Source organism: Panthera pardus, unplaced genomic scaffold (assembly GCF_024362965.1).
Source record: "Panthera pardus isolate Hobbes unplaced genomic scaffold, ASM2436296v1 HiC_scaffold_22, whole genome shotgun sequence".
Lineage (NCBI taxonomy): Eukaryota > Metazoa > Chordata > Mammalia > Carnivora > Felidae > Panthera > Panthera pardus.
In genome coordinates, this window is record NW_026526788.1 from 28,577,005 (window position 1) to 28,591,711 (window position 14,707).

Here is a 14,707-nt window from a genome sequence, read left to right on the forward strand (position 1 = left end):
GTAAAATTTCATAATTCTTATTCTCCAACAACAGCTTCTCAGAAAAATGATCCTCCTCTCATGGCCCCCACCTTCATTCCTCAAGCCACAGTAAAAGGATACACTTCATCATGTGAGGGCATCAAAACTGACATCACACTGTATTGTGCACTTGAAACTAATATTGTATGTTAAGTATAATGGAAATTAAAAATAATAATAATAAAATAGCCAAAACAAACCACACCACACCTGACATCACAAGTCATCCTGAATAAATTATGATATATCTATACTGTGGAATATTTATCTCCTGTTCAAAAGAATGCGTTAATTCTAAATGCAAGGCTTAAGGAGAAGTCCCATAATAATAAAAGCTGACACCAAAAAGAGCACATCACAATTTATCTTGAATAAATTATGATATATCTATACTGTGAAATATTTATCTGCTGTTCAAAAGAATGAGTTAATTCTAAATGTAAGGTCTAAGGAGACGTCCCATAATAATAAAAGCTAACACCAAAAACAGCACCTACCATGTACCTGGTCTAAATATTTTACATAGATTTTTTAATACTCAAAAAAACCTTATGAGTAAACACTAATGTTTTGACCATATCGATAAGAAAACACAGATAAAGAAAGGTTAATTTGCTTGCCCAAGTTCACAAAACTCATCAGTGGAAAAGCTGGGATCCGGTTCCAGAGCTTGTACTCTTAGGCTCCGTGTAACATAGAGAAATGGCCACAGTGTAATGCCTTTTTTTTTAAGTTTTTTTTTATTTATTTTGAGAGAGAGCAAGTTGGGGAGGGGCAGAGAGAGAGGGAGACAGAATCCCAAGCAGGCTCCACACTGTCAGCCCAGAGCCCGATGTGGGGTTCAAACTCACAAACCACGAGATCATGACCTGAGCCAAAGTCAAGAGTCCCACACTTAACCTACTGAATCACCCAGGTGCCCCTCATTCTTTGTTTTTAAAACCCTCCTATGTGAAGGCATATTTATATACGCTTGAGAATAATGTGGAAGGAGACACACCTGGGCATCTGCATTGGTTACTTCAGGAAACAAAAACACAGAAGGATGGGAGCCTGGGGGAGACACTAAGTCATTGTTTATATATGATTCTTTGAATTTTCTAATGACAAGCTGGTATTACTTTGGGATTTTTAAATATCTAAATAACTAGTTTTCAGAGGAAGAGAAAATTTCACTGCATCTTATGAGAGGGATTCAAGTGGGGCTTCAGCCTCCTGCCTGAGTGTCTGAGGTGATAAAGTGCCCCTCCCCCCTCCCACCCCAGTGATGGTGAACTCAGACTAGGTCTGAATCTGAAACAGGAAGTCACAGGGCAGCCCCAGGGGTTCAAGAAGCACAGATCTGAACATTCCAGGGCCGAATAGTGAAACATTTGCATGTTTTGCCTGTGTGTGACTGTGGGTAGGTGTTTGTATGTGTGTATTTGCTTAAAACACTGTTTTTTCTGAAATTCGGGCTTCTGCTTTGATGAATTTGTTACATTATAACCATTCCCAGTTATGAGGCTGATGCAATCAATTTGCAGAGTCCACAAAAGGATATCTTGAGTAACCAGCAGAGACACCTGAATCACACCCTAAGGTTCTTTATTCTAGCAGGTAATGAGCATATAGAAGTCTCCCCAAAGAGAGTTTTCGAGTGACTATTTCTACAAAGACTCTAATTTACCACAAGCTATCTAATTATCTTCTTTTATAAGTAAGGATTCAAGATTCAAGGACCTTCAGGAGCCTCTAGTTTAAATTCTAATGAGATACTGTATCACAACCTTGAGAATCAAGAATTCGGAGGACAGTGACAGTGCATGTTTATAACGCACCTATACAAGATAAACACGGTGGCTAGACAGACAAAGAAAAGATAATAATAGTTGACATTAACCCAAGACCTGCTTGCTAGGTGAATCAGTGTGCTAAGCATTTAACATGGATCTCCTTATTTAATCCTCATGATAGCTCTGTGAGAAGGTATCACTATGATCTTGAGTTTATAGATTTGGAAACTGAAATCTAGAGAAGTTAAGTAACTTTTACCAAGAAATACAGATAATAAGTAGTAGAGCTAAGATGTGAGCCTCGGTAGTATAGCTTGCGAGTTTAGCTTCTGTAATACCCTGCTTCAGTGAATCTATCTATCATTCAGAACTACATACAGATAAGGTCTCTTCTCTGGACAGTGCAATGCCTTAGAAACAGACACTGAAGTCAAACTGTCTTAGTTCAGACCCCTTCCCTGCTATATACAAGCTGTATAGCTTTGAAAAAATTACTCAACCTCCCTGGACTTCAGTTTCCTTTCCATAAAATGAGAATAATGTTGGTACCAACCTCACAAGCTTGTAGAGGATTAAATAAATTAATGTCTATAGACTTAATATTAAACAAGATAATACATGTAATGTATGTAAAGAACATTCCTGTTCATAGTAAACACTCAATAAATGGCAGTGTTATATCAGTCACTCCCAGAAATGCCTCACATTTTCCCTTGAAAGGGATGTATTGAGGAATGTGTCTTCCAGTTTCTGTGTCAATGCTAAGTAAGTATATTTTAAGGTGATAAAGCAACCCTTAAATCTGGCACTACTGTTTACTTGGAAAAGGTTGAGAATAAATACAGTATAAACCAAGCCCTTTAATTTCAGACCTTTCTTGGTCTGCAAAGCTACATGATTTGACTTACTTGGAGAATCCAGATTTTGCGGGGAGAATGACTTCTCCAAGGAGTTGGATTCTTTTTGCTCCATTTTCTCTGTGGTTGAACCCAGCTTCTCTTTCTTTATTTCTCTTTGCTTGTTCCATTCCTCATTTTCAGTCTGGTTGGTATGAACCTGGTCAGATTCTTCTAGCATCAGATCTTTTTTACCTCTGACAGCCCAGTGCATTGACTACATTAGTTAAAAGTAAACACATAATATAAAATCAATATTATATACTATTCTATATTTAAAGTTCAATGTGTGGTAAAACCCGACCTACTATTACAGTGCTGATTGTTAGATTTGACTATTAACCAGATATTAATCAGTTAACCCAGGTATTAATTAATTAATCCTCACTAATTTAAAAGACTAATGATATAAGGAGATATCCAAACCATGGCAAAGAGCAAAGGGACCTGCATCAGAGAGATTAAAAAATGAGACATTTCCACTGAAAGTTAAACATAGAATTACCATATGACTCAGTGATTCCATTCCTAGGCATATACTCAAAAGAACTGAAAAGAGGTGTTCAGAAAACTTACTAACGTTCAAAGCAGCACTATTCACAACAGACAGAAGATATAAACAACCCAAATGTCCATCAGTTCGTGAATGGATAGACAAAAATGTGTTATAGCCATACAATGGAATATTATTTGGCCGTGAAAAAGGAATTCAGTACTACAGGGTGGATAAACCTTGAAAACATTATACTAACTAAAAAAAGGCCAACCACAAAAAACCATATATTGTATGATTCCACTTGTAAGAAATATCCAGAATAGACAAATCCTTGTAGATAGACAGCCGATTAATGCTTACCAGGAACTGGGAGAAGGGGCATAAGAAATGATTGCTAACAGATACAGGGTTTCCTTTTGGGATGATGAAAAAGTTCTGGAACTAGGTCGTGATGATGTATGAACAACATTGTGAATGTACTTAATGATGTACACTTTAAAATGGTTAAAATAGGGGCGCCTAGGTGGCTCTGTTGGTTGAGCATCCGACTTCAGCTCAGGTCATGATCACTGTTTCCGAGTTGGAGCCCCACATCAGCAGGCTCTGTGCTGACAGCTCAGAGCCTAGAGCCTGCTTCAGATTCTGTGTCTCCCTCTCTGTTTCTGCTCCTCCCCCACTTGTGTGCACACACTCTCTCTCTCTCTCCCACTCTCTCTCTCAAAAATAAACATTAAAAAAAATTTTTTAATGGTTAAAATAGGGGCACCTGGTTACCTCAGTCGGTTAAGCATTCAACTCTTGGTTTCAGCTCAGATCATGATCTCGCAGCTCATGAGTTTGAGTCCCATGTCTGACTCCATGCTGACAGCATGGAGCCTGCTTGGGATTCTCTCTCTCCCTCTCTCTCTCTGCCCTTACCCTGCTTGTGCTCTCTCTCATTCTCAAAATAAATTAAAAAACTAACTAAATAAATAAAACAAAGGTAAGAAATAGAGTTACTTTCCCCCATTCACCCTATTGTAGTATCTTTTTAAATGTTGTGTCCTCTACATGTATTTCCTATTAAAACATTTAAAATTGGGAAGATGGGGGGATGAATGGAAGGATGAATAAATGAATTCAAAGTGAGAAAGAAAAATTGAGTTTGCTGTGTCAAGAATATTTCAAGTAGAATAACTAACCCTGGCATTAACCAAAATAATAACCATAACTGTTTCTTGAAACCTCATTTGGATATTATGGGACCCTATTCCTGAAGCACTCCTGAACAGTATCTTACTACTTGTGTCACTCAAAAAACCAAGGAAAACCCATAAGCCACATATTTAAGCAAGTTTAAAACCCAGAATAAAGTTTTTTCCTGATTCCTGATATCCAGGATATTGTTTTCCTGACAGAAAGAAAAAAAAAGCGAAACACAGAAATCAAAACAAAACAAACTTTTCTGAAGTTCAAGGCCTATGAGAACCATGCCAGGAACTACAGAAGGGGCCGCTGCCATGCTGTACTTGTGCGCATGATTCAAGGGGCGGCATACTTTTCATCTTCAGCACACTTCTGAAAGTCGTTTTTTTTCAATGTTTATTTAGTTTTAAGAGAGTGAGACAGAGCGCACGCACACGCAAGCAGGAGAGGGGCAGAGAGAGGGGGGCAGAGGATCCAAAGCAAGCTCTGTGCTGACAGCAGAGAGCCCAATGTGGGGTTCAAACTCACGAACTGTGAGATCACAACCTGAGCTGAAGTCTGACACTTAAACAAATGAGCCACCCAGGCACGCCTATCTGAACTATCTTAAAATACTGGGGTTGCCAACTTCTACCTGCGGGCACCATTTTATTTACCAGTTTTTTTTTTTAATTTCTTTTATGTTTTAAATTTTATTTTTGAGAGAGAGAGAGACAGAGCACAAGTTGGGGAGGGACAAAGAGAGAGACAGAACCCGAAGCAGGCTCCAGGCTCCGAGCTGTCAGCACAGAACCTGACATGGGGCTCAAACTCACAGATGGTGAGATCATGACCTGAGCCAAAGTCAGACACTCAACTGACTGAGCGACCCAAGCTTCCCTTATTTACCAGTTTAACAAAGCAACATAGGAAGGAGGCTCTGAGTATTGCATGGGGATGTGACCAGCTTGGTTCGCCCAAGCAAACGCTGCTAGGCAGGGGCCAGGGGTTCATCAGAGCAACAGCTTCTTAAAAGAGCTTGGAGAGATACCACAATTTCTTATCTCCTCTCTCAGGAGCACTAACATTGACCTCACAGGCAGGAGCCAGGAGAAGCACCTCAACAAGAAGAAAGGGAAAGTGCAAAGGGGTAAAATGCCTTCTTGGGACCTTTTTATTTATTTATTTATTAATTTTTAAGGAAACTCTGTGCCCAACATGGGCCTTGAACCCACAACTCTGAGATCAAGTGTCGCATGCTATATAAATTGAGCTAGCCAGATGCCCCCCTTCTTGGAATCTTTTAGATAAATCTGTTCATCACAACTTTTTGATACAATTGGGAGTATTGATGGCATGGTGTTAATGAATAATAGGCCACAATGGTCATTAGTGGTCATTAATAGCATGATCTCAACTCTATTAAAAGGTAAATATATATATCCAAATATAGATACATAAATATATGTATATTCATATGCATATACATAAAATATAGTTACAGATATAGATATATAGACAGACTGGAGGGCAGCATAAGTTTGCATATAATCTCTGCTTTTGTATAATGTTCAATTAGAACAGACTGCCTTCTAATCTGGCTCAGAAGGTGCTGAATTGCACACTGTTTCCCATCTGATGGAGGATAGCGTAGCCACCCAGGCATAATAGGAAGCTTCCCTAGTAGTCTGTAGCCAACTGGACTCACCACAAGGGCACCGCGCTGAGCCCAGGAACCCAGAAACAATCAGTAGACAAATAGACCCACGTGAGGGTAACTGGCAGTCCCAACAAGCTCTCCCAGAAGTAATCAATTTGTCAAACAATCAATTCACTAAAAATGTGTTTCCATTAACTCTTTATAAAATGTACAGCAATGGATATGACATGACAGTTACAACAGTTTATAAGAATCTTTCCCAGCACTTTATTTTGATTGTAGCTTTGCTGCAACCATTTTCCCACAGCCACTCTAAAGCCATTCTGCCATGTATTTCAGAACTAGAGGGAGAACCATTCATATCCTGGATTCCTTGGAGGAAAACCATTTAGCATCACAGCAGTGAATTTCCCTAAGATCCTTTGAGTTAGAAAGGTCTCTGTTTTCAGATTACCCCAAGACCCAAAGGCTGGGATAACTGAAGACCTCTCCCCATATCCCTTTATTTAAAACCCATATCACATGGGGTACCCGGGTGGCTCAGTCAGTTAAGCATCTGACTCTTGGTTTTGGTTCAGGTCATGATGTCACAGTTCTTGGGTTCAAGTCCTACATCAGACTAATATTACTCCCACCAATTCTTTCCTATCCAGAGGGATTGTATTGTTTACATAAAAAGCAGAAACACAGGGTTGGTGATGTAAAGGGTAGGGGTTTTATGGGATTTAACAATCTATAAATGTATAGGGGAAGCAAACATGCAGATGTGTTTTAGCTAAATGTCACCTAAAATTTAAACCTTTAGTTATAATCATTTTATTGTCAGATGGCATACATAACATACCTAACCCAGCTAGCCTAATGGTGATGTTTATCTACAAAAGGAGAGACAATGGTCTATTTAGAAGGTGAACAATATTAGCATGATAATTGTTGTTAATTCTTCTACATGGTGAATGTGAAAGGATGAACAAATGAAATGCATGCACATCGAAAGCAGCAACTAAAATGTTATACACAGATGAGGCTTTCACGTGGAGGAAAGACTGTAAGGATTAGAACAGAAAAGAATGAGAGGAAATAGATAGAAAGTCTATTAAATGAGTTACAAAACATGTGAAACTTGATATAGGGGATTCACTGAGGAAGAGAAACAAAAGCAAGCACCCTAAACAAGATTTAGGGGTACCTAGGTGGCTCAGTAGGTTAAGCGTCCGACTTTGGCTCAGGTCATGATCTCGCGGTTTGTGAGTTCAACTCACAAACCCCGCGTTGGCTCTGTGCTGACAGTTTGGAGCCTGTAGCCTGCTTCAGATTCTGTGTCCCCTCTCTCTCTACCCCTCCCCTGCTCACGCTCTGTCTTTCTCTCTCAAAAATAAATAAACATTACAAAAAGTTTTTTTAAGGAAAACAACAAGGTTTAGCCCTAAGAGGACTGTACATGAAAAAAATATCACCGTTGATTTAAAGCAAAAAGATATGCATCTTATCATTTTTGTTCCATTAATAAAAAAATCTCAAACCATATACTGGCTCAGCATACTGTTTCAATTTTGCTGACAAGACAAATGATTCAGCCAGTAATATCTAAAATATTATTATTGTGGGGTGCCTGGGTGTCTCAGTCGGTTAAGCATCTGACTCTTGATTTCGGCTCAAGTCATGATCTCACAGTTTGTGGAATAGACCCCTGCACCAGGTTCTGCAAGGACAGTGTGGAGGCTGCTTGGGATTCTCTCCCTCCCTCTCTCTCTGCCTCATGCACACGTACACTCTCTCAAAATAAATAAACATTAAGAAAAATAAAAACAAAAAATAAAATAAAATATTATATTATATTGTAAGACTTCAAACAGTCCATAGTTAACCTAAATTCAAGGCAGAAATGACATGTTTGGAGACAGAAAATTAGCATTTAAAGGAAAGACATTGGCAATATAAAGGAGAAATTTAATTTGGAGAAAAGTTTTTGAAAAATCCACAGCTAATCTGATATTAGTGGTTAAAATTAAATAAGAGAGTTCAGTAGATCATCAAAAAAAGAAAAAAAGCACATTGTAAATCAAAACGTATTAGCATAGCACGGGTCACTAATTCAATTGCAGTTACAACGTGTCATACTCAGGAGAATGAAAATATGGTTATGTGGAGATGGTGGAACAGTGTTTATTTAGTCAGTGTCAACAAGGAATTTTGGATATACACAATGGAAAGGAAAAAACTCTTATTTTTGAGTATGTGAAGTAGTTACTATTTTTTTAAAGAATCTAGTTATTTTGTGTATATACTCAATAATCATATGGTTAATCCTTCATAAATAATTAACCTACTTGAAACAAATCACATGAATATATAACTTATTCCAATATGAGATGAAGAAAACAGTTTACATTTTATGTAGAGTGGCTTTCAACTATATACACTTTGAGAGTCTTGCAATGTTTTCCCCATTATGTCAAAGACTCTCCCTCACTATTATAGGTCTTTTATCAGTGAAAAAACAATTTGCTTGTCTTTTTTAAATAAAAACTGTTAAGAAGGAAATCTAAATGACCTGAAGGGGTGTAATTTAAGAGATGTGAATCCCTTTATAGACTAATTCTATCAAGTGTCCCTAAAGACTTGCCTATAAATTAATTTGTGCACACACACACACACACACACACACACACACTGGAATATTACTTGGCAATCAAAAAGAATGAAATCTTGCCATTTGCAACAACATAGATGGAACTAGAGAGTATCATGTTAAGTGAAATAAGTCAGTCAGAGAAAGACAAATACCATATTATTTTACCCATTTGTGAATTTAAGAAACAAAACAGATAAACATAGGGGAAGGGAAGGAAAAATAAAATAAGATAAAAACAGAGAGGGAAGAAAACCATAAGAGACTCTTAAATACAGAGAACAAACTGAGGGTTGCTGGAGGGAAAGTTCATGGGGGATGAACTAAATGGGTGATGGGCATTAAGGAAAACACTTGTTGGGATGAGCACTGGGTGTTATACGTAAGTGATGAATCACTTGGTTCTACTCCTGAAACCAATACTATACTTATGTTAACTAACTTGCATTTAAATAAGTAAATATACATATAATAAAGTAACTTGTGTATTTTAAGTCTCATGTCATAGAAAAGTGTCCCTATTTTAAAAAGCTGGATAATAAGTCATACTTGAGAATGTAGAAAAATTTTTAAATCATATTTTCTATATAATATATAAAGGTCAATGTAAGAACAAAATAAGTATATAACATGGTAATTATACTTATTTTTTTATATTTAGGGGTTTTTTTGAAAGAGAGAATGAGCATGCATGCATATGAGCAGTGAAGGGGCAGAGGGAGAGAGAGAGAGAGAGAGAGAGGGAGAGAGAATCTTAAGCAGGCTCTACCCTCAATGCAGAGACTGATGCAGGGCTGGATCCCATGACCCTGGGATCATGACCTGACCCAAAATCAAGACTCAGACACTCAACTGATTGAGCCACCCTAGGCCCCTATATTTAGTTTTGTTTGTTTTTTTTTTTAATTTTTTTAACATTTATTTATTTTTGAGACAGAGACAGACAGAGCATGAACGGGGGAGGGCCAGAGAGAGAGGGAGACACAGAATCCGAAACAGGCTCCAGGCTCTGAGCGGTCAGCACAGAGCCCGACGCGGGGCTTGAACTCACGGACCGTGAGATCATGACCTGAGCTGAAGTCGGACGCTTAACCGACTAAGCCACCCAGGCGCCCCATATATTTAGTTTTTTTAATAGCATGAAGAAAGAGAACACAATGGTTTAAGAAATCTCTCTCCGTATCTATCCAATGGCTCTTTCACCAGAACCTATAACAATAATAAGCTTAAAATAATTTACAGTTTTCTTTAATTAATCAAACTCTGTGTTTTATGGAATTCATAAGCCTTGAGAAGAGAACGGGTTGATATGAACTAAAAAGATGGAGGAGATGAATTTGCATTGGTTCAAATTCAGCAGTATTATATGAGCAACTTGAGAAGCACAGTTATCAGAATGTGTAAAACAATAAATGATAATGAGGACTGTATATATTGAATCAAACAGCCAATGAGCTCTTGCAGTCATGAGCTCTTCTGGCACTGATCCATTGAATTTTCCCTCACAGAAGTTTGTGGACACTGAGTTATATACAGATTCTACAAGCTTCTTGGTCTCCCTCCTTTACTTACTGACTTCTTGAGCTCTTGTGTGGGTCTAATCCATGGGAAGCCTGAGCTTCATAAATTCACATCATCCTGGAGAGAAACTTACTGTTTTCACCGAATCACTCAAAGCTTCCCACTGCTGGAATGGCATTGACATCTGGCTCCTTCGCCAATGGTCATACCGGGCACGACTCTCTGTATTAGTCAGAATTTCCTTTGCCTTCTGCAGTTTCTGAAAAGTCTCCACTGGAAAACAAATCAAAAGATGAGCACTTCTTTCCTGGGGGAGTTATTTTAAACTCCCAAGCAAACTGATCTCACTGGAGTATGTCTCTGTTTTTTACTCACTGTGTGACCTTGAGCCAGTTCACCTTTTCAAGCTTTAGTTTCCTCTTGTGAAGTGAATCATAAGGACAAGTGAGATCATGTATGTAAAGTGCCTGACTCACAATTTAGCCACTCCTTTTACTGAGCTCCAGTGATGTGCCAGATGCTGTTACAGGTGATAATGACAAAGTGTGAACAGTATACATGAACTATTTAGTGGGACTGACATTTATAAACATTTTCAAAATTACAATTTTATCTACTAGGAAGAAAACTGCCTTTTCTAGTGGTAGTTATGAGGAAAGGCAGTGATCAGGCTAGAGGAACAGTGTAAATGAAGACTCTAAGGCAGGAAAGAGCATGGTGATTTAGAAAAAGTAGAGGATGCCAATGTGACTGGAGGACACAGGGCTGGAAAGAACAATGAAGAATGGGGCTGTGGACTAGACAAGGGCCTGATCATCCAGGACTTTAGAGGCCTAAGGATTCTGGTCTGGTTTTTTGCTGTAAGAGCAATAAGAAGGTATTGGGAGGTTTTAAGCACAAGACATAAAATGGTAGGTAGTTGATAAGTGGTAGCTTTGTCAATGATCTATTTGATCAGATGGCATACAATAGAAACCATTCGTGTCCTTTTTGGAAACACTTGCAATGTCTCTTCTGCTCCTCAGTGAAGTTAAAACTTTCTCTCTCTCTCTCTCTCTCTCTTTAGTGGAGCTGGATTATTTCCATTGCAGCACCTTTTTTTTGAGAGAGAGAGAGAGACAGTGTGAGTGGGGGAGGGTCAGAGAAAAGAAGAGAGAAAGAATCCCAAGCAGGCTCTGCACTGTTAGTGCAGAGCCAGATGCAGGGCTCGAACTCACAAACCATGAGATCATGACCCAAACTGAAATCAAGAGTAAGATGCCTAACCAACTGAGCCATCTGGGTGCCCCTGAGGTTAAAACTTTCCATAGAACAGTATATAAGATCAATACACAAAAATCAATTGTGCTTCTATACAGTAGCAATGAGCAATCTGAAAAATGAAATTAAGGAATTCCATTTACAATAGCATCCAAAAGAATAAAATACTTAGAAAAAATGGTAACAAAAGAAGTGGAAGATTTACATGTTGAAAACTATAAAATACTGTTGAAAGAAATTAAATATCTAAATAAATAGAAAGACATCAATATTCATGGATCAGAGGACCTAACATTGCTAAGATGGTAATACTCTCCAAACTGCTCTATAGATTTAACACAATCTCTATCAAAATCCCAGCTGCCTCTTTTTGCAAAAATTGACAAGCTCATCCTAACAAATCCATGTGTACATGCAAGGGACCCAGAATAATCAAAATAATCTTGAAAAATAAAAATAAAGTTGGAAGAATTCACACTCCCAATTTAAAACTTTTTACACAACTACTCTAATAAAAACAGTGTGGTACTGGCATTAGACTAAACATAAATAAATGGGATATTGAGAGTCCAGAAATAAACCCTCAAATTTACAGTCAATTTGTTTTCTACAAAACTACCAAGATCATTAAATTGGGAAAAAAAATTGTCTTTTCAACAAATGGTGCTGGGACAACTGGATATCCACATATAATAGAATGAAATTGGATCCCTACCTCACACCATATACAAATACTAACTCAAAATGGATCATAGACTTACATTTGATCTTAGCCAAAATGCCAAGAAGTGATAAAATGGGTCATAGATCTAAATGTACAAGCTAAAACTATAAAACTCTGAGAAAACATATGATAGTAAATCCTTGTGACCTTGGATTAGGCAACAGCTCTTTAGACATGACACCAAAAGCACAAGTGCAAGCAACAAACAAATGAAACAAAATTGTACTTCATCAAAACTGAAAATGTTGTGCTTCAGAGATCATCAAGAAAGTGAAAAGACAAACCATGGAATGGAAGAAAATATTTTCAAATTAGAGATGTGATGAGGAATGTATATCTAAAATATATAAATTCTTACAACTCAATAAAAAGACTAATAGCCTATTTAAAAATTAGTAAAGGAAGTGAATAGACATTTCTCCAAAGAAGATATACAAATGAGCAATAAACACATGAGTAAATGTTCATCATTAGTCATTGAGAAAATACAAATCAAAACCACAGTGAGATAACACTTCATAATCACTAGAACGGCTAAAATACAAAGATAGATAATAACAAGCGTAGGTGAGGATGTGGAGAAATTTGAAGCCTCATGCATTGCAGGTGGGATTGTAAAACAGTATAACTGTTTTGAAAAACAATTTACCAGGGTCGCCTGGGCGCCTCAGTCAGTTAAGCGTCCAACTTGTGATTTCAGCTCAGATCATGATCTCACGGTTTGTAGGTTTGAGACCCATGTCAGGCTCTGTGCTGACAGTGCAGAGCCTGCTTGGGATTCTCTCTCTCTCTCTTTCTTCCCCTCCCCCATTTGTTCTCTCTTTCTCTCTCTCAAAATAAATAAATAAAACAAAACAAAACAAAACAAAAATACCCAACAGTTTACCAGTTCATCAAAATGTTAAACATAGAGTTACCATATGACCCAAAAGTTCCAACCCTAAATATACACCCAGGAAAAATGAAAACATACACCCACACAAAAACTTGTATATGAATGTTCATAGTTACACTATTTATACTAACCATAAAGTGTAAACAACTCAAATTTCCATCAGTTAGTTGAATAAACAAATGCATATATATATTTCTTTATTTTAGAGAGAAAGTGCAAATGGGGGGAGAAGGGCAAAGGGAGAGAGAGAGAGAGAGAGAGAGAGAGAGATGCGGGGCTCGATTCCATGACACTGGGATCATGACCTGAGCTGAAATCAAGAGTCAGACACTCAACCACTGAGTCACCCAGGTGCCCCTGTGGTATATACATTTAATGAAATTATCACTCAGCCACAAAATAAATTAAGTACTAAAACATGCTACAAAATGGATGAGACTTGAAAACACTATGCTAAATGAAAGAAGTCAGTCACAAAAGGCCACATATTGTATAATACCATTGATATAAAATATCCAGAATGGATGAATCTGTAGAGAGAGTAAGTAGATTCATAGTTACCAGGGGCTGGACAGGGGAAAATGGGAAGTAATTACTAATGAGTACAGAGTTTCTTTCTTTTTCACAACAACCTTATGAGGTGGATATTATTATTATTATTATTCCCATTTTAAAGAATCTAAGGCTGAAGGAGTTGATGTAACTTGCCCAAAGTCCCAAACCATCAAGTGATGGAGCCACAAAATCAAACCCTAACCTGCCAGGCTCCCCAGCTGGTGCTCTCCACTTCCATTCATGCACTTTCCATTTTCCTGCACTCCCTTCCTTCCTGCACTTTCCATTTTCCTGCAATGGATGCTACCCTCCAATCTCCACTTTCTTCTCCACCTCCAGGGATAATAAAATGTCATCATTCATCAGTAAGATCCAAGTTGTGCCCTTCAGAAGCTCAAAGTCTAGTAAGGAATCAGACACATAAACAAACCATTTCAAAATCATGTGATAGAAATATAGAGGCAAGGGCCTCTCTCTCTCTCTCTAAATAAACCTAAAAAAAAAGAAATATAGAGACACAATTGATTCTGCTTGGGGGGGTCAGAAAATATTTCATTAGTTTTCTGTGCACTTGGAGTCATCCTTGACTTTTATCTTTCTCTCACATCTCACTTCTAATCCCTTAGCAAACCCTAGTGGCTCTACTTTTAAAATATATCCAAGATCTGACCCCTTGCTGCCATTTCCATTATCACTGCTCTGGTTCAAGCCGCCATCTTCTCTTGGTTGGAGTATTATACCAGCTTCTCAACCAATCTCCTTGCCTTTGCCTCAATCTGTTTTCTACACAGCAGTCAGAGAGACCTTTTTAAAAATAAGTAATATAATATCACTCCTCTGCTCAAAATGACTTTTAATAACTTCCCATTTCTCTCAGAGTAAAACTAAAAATTCTTATGAGAAATGGCATGGCTAGTAGGCCTAACATGCTCTGCCTGCCCTCTACCTTCTCTTCCTTCTCTGACCTCATTTTCTTCTGCTTTCCCCATCTCCCTTGATACAGCCAAAGGAGCTTCCCTGATCCTCGTTGAGTATGCCAAGCAGGACTTTGGCACTTACAATCCTTTCCACAAAGAATACTTTTACCCCAGGCACTCATATGGCTTAC

General features: G+C 38.0%; 1 protein-coding gene across 4 annotated transcripts in view; it reads right to left on the minus strand.

Annotated features, from left to right (window-relative positions):
- Window positions 1-14,707, minus strand: part of DNAJC12 (DnaJ heat shock protein family (Hsp40) member C12) — a 43,496-nt gene that overhangs the window by 10,806 nt on the left and 17,983 nt on the right. For all 4 annotated transcript variants that reach the window (XM_053888527.1, XM_019444310.2, XM_019444308.2 and 1 more), the window contains exons 3-4: window positions 10,299-10,438; window positions 2,705-2,909 (exon numbers count right to left, since the gene is read on the minus strand). In XM_053888527.1, the coding sequence (XP_053744502.1) occupies window positions 2,705-2,909; window positions 10,299-10,438 (345 nt within the window). The remainder of the gene's footprint in view (window positions 1-2,704; window positions 2,910-10,298; window positions 10,439-14,707) is intronic.